This window comes from Condylura cristata, unplaced genomic scaffold (genome assembly GCF_000260355.1).
Source record: "Condylura cristata isolate star-nosed mole 26May11 unplaced genomic scaffold, ConCri1.0 scaffold00015, whole genome shotgun sequence".
Lineage (NCBI taxonomy): Eukaryota > Metazoa > Chordata > Mammalia > Eulipotyphla > Talpidae > Condylura > Condylura cristata.
In genome coordinates this window covers 39,987,092-39,993,797 of record NW_004567116.1, presented here as the reverse complement: position 1 = coordinate 39,993,797, position 6,706 = coordinate 39,987,092, and the positions used below count along the sequence as shown (strand labels likewise).

Below are 6,706 nucleotides of genomic sequence, written 5' to 3'. Positions count from 1 at the left end.
ATGGTGATGGCACACGGGTGACCTAGTGATGGGAAACCCATGGGGATTGCAACTGAGATGAAAAAATGCACAAAATGATGCAAAAATAAACTATTACATAAAATAAATATATATAAAAAACAAAATAAAAACCACACCTGGCTCTCTGCACTGAAACACTTACTTACAGATCCTCATTCTCAGCTAGTGAGAAGATGATTTTGAACAATCTCCATTGAGGCAATTTGGAGATGTCTATCCAAACCACAAAATGCAGCTTAGCTTTTAACCCAGCAGCTCCATGGCTGAGGAATCTGAACAAAATTATTCTTATTGTATTATTTTATTAATATATTAATTGGTGGCTTATTTTCTGATAATATAAAAAAATCTAGTTTAGCATCTTCTCAAATGTCCATCCGCAAGGCCTGTTTAGACAAGTTATGAAATAGAGGTACAACGGTCCACTGTGGATACAGAAAGCGTGACATGGCTGCTCCTGGCCTGATGGGGAAAGGGACCCCCCCATTAAGGGACAAAGCCAGGTTGGACAACGTGTCGCATATCGCTGACAGCACCAAGGGGAGAACACGTTTGCATGCAAACACCAGGTTGCCTGTCTCCGGGAATGTGAACTGGGGAGATGGAATGGGCAATATGGTGGGTTCGTCCACACAAACCCTCTGCATGCTGAACAAGAGCACATTGTCTACCTTTTCTGTAAATTTTATTTATCTATATCTATTTATATTACTGTTCATTTTTTTAAGATTCATTTATTTATGCAGAACTGGGGTACAGGCCACAGGTGCAGGCTGGGTGAAAGGATTCACCAGAGACAGAGTGGGGAGCAGAACAGGCTGTGGGCAGGTCAGGAGCAGTCTGCTGTGCCATGTGGGTCACCTCCTGGGCCGGGGATCGTACTCGCACTGAATTGGCTGTGGCTGGCTTGTAGTGCTGTGCCCCAACCATTGTGCCACCAGGGAGGGCCCCATATTTACATTATTGTTAATTGTAAATCAATGTTTACTCCCCCCACACACCCGTCATCACCGTATATTGCCTATCCTAAATGGGCATGAATGAATAAATGAATGAGATGAATAAAATCAGCGAGCAGATGATTAAATAAATGAACGATTAGCTTCTTTATAAAATAGAGCCTTGGTGTAGAGGGAAACGTTCCAGTGAGGGGGGAGTCTAGACAAGGGAGTGGATATTTGAAAGCAATCTGCAGGACTATTTCAAAGTCATTTCCTTTCTAAGTCAAACTTGGAAGATTCAGAGCTCCCAGGCTTCCTCTATTTGAGGAAGGTGATTTGGGCATTAGCTCCCGGCCTGACCCTGGAGAACTTGTTCATGGCCTATTTATGGACCTCTACCACGGCTCAGCAAGTTTAAAAACACAAGCAGAATCTGATTTGGTAGATATGGTGCTGGCTTGGAGCATCGGATATGTGACAAATTTCCCAGAGGATTCATATTGAAGTATGAGAATCACCACTCTGTGAACCTTTCAGTTTCAGGAAAGTGTGTGTGTGTCATGTGCTCATTCAACAGACTCGCACAGACTCAGAGAGATGTTCCCTCAGTTCTAAAATGTTTTTTTTAAAAAACATTTTAATATTTTGCTGTCAAGATGCATTTGACAATTCTAGTTGGCGGTCAGGGATGGGAACAGAGTCCTGCCCACTTACATAAATAATCATCCAGCCAAAATTGCCCATGGTACCATTCCTAGTACCCAAAGGCAGAAATCCTCCGCTCCAGCTACCTGGCTGGGAGGGGAAGTAGCAGGAAGGGTGATGGCCGTGAATAGGGAAGGGGTGTCCCTACCTGGTGCAAAGCTGCCCTACAGGGAGAAGACAGATGCACTCTGGGACAGCGCCCTCTGCCGGTGGCAGAGGTAGGAGTCCTGGGAGGAACCCTGGTGGGAGGAAGCAGGCATTGGCAGGTGGGCAGCCACCTGCCACCTGACTCAAGCTAGCCCAGGGTGCTGGGGGTTGGGCATGGCGTCCCCTGACATGCCTGCAGGGCTGCAGATGGACCAGGGCTCTTCGTAGGTGGCCGTGGGGGCTGGTCACGGAGGTGTCCTGCACTGCCCTGAATCTGCAGCATTTCCCGATGCCAGGACACTGCTCTGGCCACAGTACTTCGCCCCTCCTCAGCTTTTGGCCCATGTAGACAGTGTTTGCTCTGAGACGATGCCATTTTCTTGGGCAAACTCAGCTCCCAGACTGGTCCTCACCATGAAGCAGAGACAGCTCCTCCTACGTGACACATCGCCTGATTCTCCAAAATTAGCTCTTTTGGAAGCTGATAGGATGAGCTTAGGAAGCTCCAATGCCCAGAAACAGTTTCCTACTTTTGCTTTAAATTCCACCATTTGGTGCTAGTTCACGAAATCACAGTAAGAACCGAAAGAAGCTCAGAAATCCACATGTATTTGAGAGCGGAGGCTTTTATAGGTGGGGGAGCTGCAGCACAGCTGGTACTCCCCACCCCCAAGATGCTTGCAGCTGGGATGCTGCAAGTGCTACACAGGTGTGGATGCTGACAGGGCCTCCTGGGAGGTGGGGGGCGGGGACTCTACAAGCACAACCTTAGCCCTGCAAGCTGCTGGCCTAGGCAGGACAACGAAATGCATGCCATCTCACTCTCTACTGGCCACTTGGTGGTACTATCTGCCGTCCGCAGGTGGTAATGCAACACACCCACGGTGGACAATAATCCCAAAACACAGAGCATTTCTGCAAATCGGTGCAGTGTTCTATGAGTGCCCGTACTGTCAAGATTGAGATGTCCCTAGCGGGGAGGAACAGAAGGGTGATGGACTGGATGGGTACAGGGCCACCTCTGTTTCAAGTGCAAAGTGCGCCAGCTGTTAGCCTTTGGAGGTCCTTGACTGACCAGGAGTCAGCTGCTGGAGAACATTTAGTTTAAGCAACCTCATTCTGTGGAATGACCTTTACCTGCTCATTGCTTTGTCCCTGAAAGCCATTCCAGTTTCACCCCCAGGCATACCCTTCTGCTTTAGTCATACCCAATGCGCATCAAGCCTGCCGCTTAAAGAGCTCAGTGCAGCAAGCTTCTGGGCCTGTGCTTGTGCATTTCATTTTGCACATCACCTCCCTTTCCCTGGTGAATTCAGGATTCAGGCCACCGTGGGAGGTGAAACCACAAAGCCAGCATCCGCAGAACCAAAAAGCTCTCCCAGAGGCTGGAACCTACACACAGTCACCTTTGGCATAGAAGCTGATGTCACATACACTCCCAGGCCACTTCCCCAACATAGAAGCGAGAGACTAGGAAAAGAAGGAAGGGAGGGATTCCAGAATCCCAAAGCTCAGCAGTTTTGAGCAGGGCTGGGGGATGCTGCCTGGGAGCCAACCAGCTCCTCCTGGAGCCAGCAGGCCTCCAGAGAGGCTGCCCTGAGGGGGACGCATCTACAAAGGTTGAAGAAAACTGCCTCCTCCCCGTGGGCCCCTCAGGCTTGCTCAGTACTGCCACCTGTTCTGCCTTCAACACCTATCAGCCCTCAGGAGCTTGAAAGTCCCCACCAGCTGCTCTCCCAACCATGAGCCCAGCCCTTGCCCTCTGCCCTGTACCCTCCCAGTCCTGCCCTTTGTCCAGGTGACTTGTTCGCCCAGATGCACTGGGGTTCTGCATCACCGTTGCTGCCTGACCTTTGCTAGAACTTCTGGGCCTCAGGACTCCCAGAAAGAAGGGAGTTAGGGACCCTGGCTCCTTCTGTTGAGTGCCCACCGCTCAGGCAATTTGTTTAACCTCTGTGGCACTACTTCTTTCAATCTCTCCTCCCCCTGTACCAGCTGGGGACCAAATTCCTGGAAGGGCAGGGAGAGGTGGAAGGTTGGGAAATGCCAGCAAGTGTGAAGGTCAGAACAGCAGTTATCAGTGTCCTGCCAGAGCTGAGTCAAGTCCCCCTGAATCACTCAACGCCGGCTACTCACTTCCTGAGGCCTACAAGGGCCTTACCCGGTAGCTCATGGAAGCCACAGAACCCGGCACTGGGCGTTTACATCCCTTCCTTGACATAGGAGGAAACCGAGGCTCAGAGACTCCCGAAAGGTCACACAGCAGATGTGTGGCAGGCTGGCACTGGCGCCTATCAAGAGTCTCCAGATCCAGAGGCCGTCCTTCAGAGCTCCCTTCCCTCCTGTTTCCCGAGGAGGGCCTGCCTGGCTCGCGTCTCCCTCTGCCTTCCCTGTTCCTGTCTGCCCAGCCAACCCTGCCCAGCAGCTTACATCCAAGCGTGTATGCAGTCTAGGATGAGCAGAGGAGACGAAGCACAGCTTCACACAAATCAGGGGTCCGCTTCACTCAGGACTGATCTTTGGGCCCTGGGTCAAGAGTCCCCATGGCCATGAGGTGGCCTGAGGCAGAAGAGAGGTGTGTATCAGTGCGCTTACCGGAGACGGGAAGCAGAGGTTCGGGGTGCATGAGGCTTTGCGGAAGGACACCAGTGTTAGTTCAGCTTCCTCCCCGGCCCCTTGACCATAGTTAACACAGAGACCTTAAAACCAGTAAAGGAACTTGCTGTGCTGCCTTGTTCACACCCCTGTCACCTCTCTGGCTGTCAGTGTCCTCATGGGAGTCTAAGCTGTGACTAGATGGTACTTTGGGACTTACCAATTTATTACTTTCACCCGAAGCCTGGGCTGCCGAAGAGTTTACACCTATATAAAATGCATGCCACATTCAATGTCCTACAGAGACTCCCCCACCCCAAATACTGTACATCCACTACTCCTCATATTGGCCCCACAATGTCTTTTCTTGGACTGAAAAGAATCTGGACTCATCCCCAGACTCTGGAATCATGGTTCCTGCCTCCCAACTCAGACTCCCTCTCAATCACACAGAGCTCCTAGAGGTGGGGTGCCATGGCCCTGGCTACATCCCCGTCAGTGCCCGCACTCACCGATATAGGGAAATAATCCCTCATGTAATTCCAAATGCAGTTACGCCTTCCAGCTGTCCAGCTTCTGCCCCCCTTGCTGGGTGTGTCCCGGTCAAGGTACCACCAGGCTGAGTACAGAACACTGATGAGCCAGAATCTTGTGAAGAGGAGGCCTATGAAGATTATGGTGCAGCTCTGGGCTGGGGAGGGAAGCAGTCAGTGTTCAGAGGCGTGAGAGGAAGCAGGCGACAAGCCTAGCCCCTGCAGTTCCCCTGGGCCAGCAAAGCAACACTGTCTCATCCATACTGTGGCCACAGGTGCAAGAGACCAGCTGCCGGGCCTTCAGGAGGAGGCAATAGAGCCAGTTAGTTTCACACCAGGATCATGGACTTGAATGCAGAAGGGCTAATGCTAAAGCTCATTTTTCCCTCATGGGAACAGGTTACCTCCATCATTCTGGCCTTTCCTCTCCACTCCCTCTTTCCAAGAGTCATCTGCTCTCACCAGATGCTCATAAACGCCCAGCGAACAACTGATTGGATTAACTCTCTAGTTTCCACCCTTCAGGACCTCAGAGAAAAGAAAGGAGACACTTTTGGTACCCAGACTTCTGCCTAGCACTTCTCAGGCCCATCTTCCCAAAGAGACAGCCAGCTGGCTCCCTCTGCTAACTGAAGTCTTCTTAAGGCTTCCCTCTCCCAAGGCCCAGGCTAAGCGGCCCAGCCTGATGCTCAGGCTCTCTGTGAGCTGGCCCTGTCCCAATCTCCCTTTACCCCCCACCCCACACACACCCAATGCTCTGGTTCAGTGTTCCTAAAACCATCTATCTCTTAGTTGTTTTTTTTTTTCTCATGCTGTTTCCTCTAACTGGAATGCTCTTTCCTGATGAAGAGAGGAAAGGAGGAAGCCACCTCCTGTATCCTGTGGGTCAGCATAACCCTGCTGTATTTCCAGTGCCTAATCTGATACCAGTTCCCAGAGGATACCAATTCCCAGAGCACCATTCCCAGAGGATATCACTCCCTTGCCAGCCCATTTCTTCCACTCAACACCCACAGTCTCATATAATCGAAGAAAGCCAGGTTCCAGTTGTGTATTTCATCTGAAAGTAATGTAGACTAGGCCTGTCATTCCTGGCAGGCTTCCTGGAGGAGAGGGCTTTTGACCCAATCTGAATACTAGTAGAATTTATAAGCTAGAAGATGCAGGTTGGAGCTTACAGTCACAATTTTCATGGAGCCCTTGTGATGAACCAGGTATACCTGGGGTGTAGCCATGAAGAACAAACATTCTTGTTCCTTGTGGAACAGACTTCCCAATGTGGTGCTTGGGACACTTCAGTTTTTACATTTTTATTATGGTAAAAATACATATAATATAAAATGTATCATCACTTTTATGTGTACATTGGTATTAAGTACATTCACATTGTTGTGTAACCATCATCACCATCCATCTCTGGGACTTTTTCATATTCCCAAACTAAATTTCTATATCCATTAAACAGCCTCCCACAACTTTCCCCCTAACCTTTGTCAACTACCATTCTACTTTCTGTCTCTATGGCTATAACTATTCTAGGAACTTTGTCTAAGACAAAACATAAAGATCTGTCTTTTGTGACTGGCTTATTTCACTGCAAAAATATTCTGTAGGTCTATCTGCATTGTAACCTATGTCAAATTTCACTCCTTTTCCTGGCTGAATAATATTCCACATTGTATATATACTACATTCTGTTTATCCATTCAGCCAGTCAATGAACTGATGTATTTTTTGAGTATCTTTGCACTTTAGTAAAATATA

At 49.4% G+C, this 6,706-nt stretch overlaps 1 protein-coding gene across 1 annotated transcript in view; it reads right to left on the bottom strand.

The window, feature by feature from the left end:
* Positions 1-6,706, bottom strand: part of MOGAT2 (monoacylglycerol O-acyltransferase 2) — a 17,723-nt gene that overhangs the window by 6,690 nt on the left and 4,327 nt on the right. Inside the window, exon 2 of the mRNA XM_004683702.1 lies at positions 4,922-5,100. Coding sequence (XP_004683759.1) covers positions 4,922-5,100 — 179 coding nt within the window. The remainder of the gene's footprint in view (positions 1-4,921; positions 5,101-6,706) is intronic.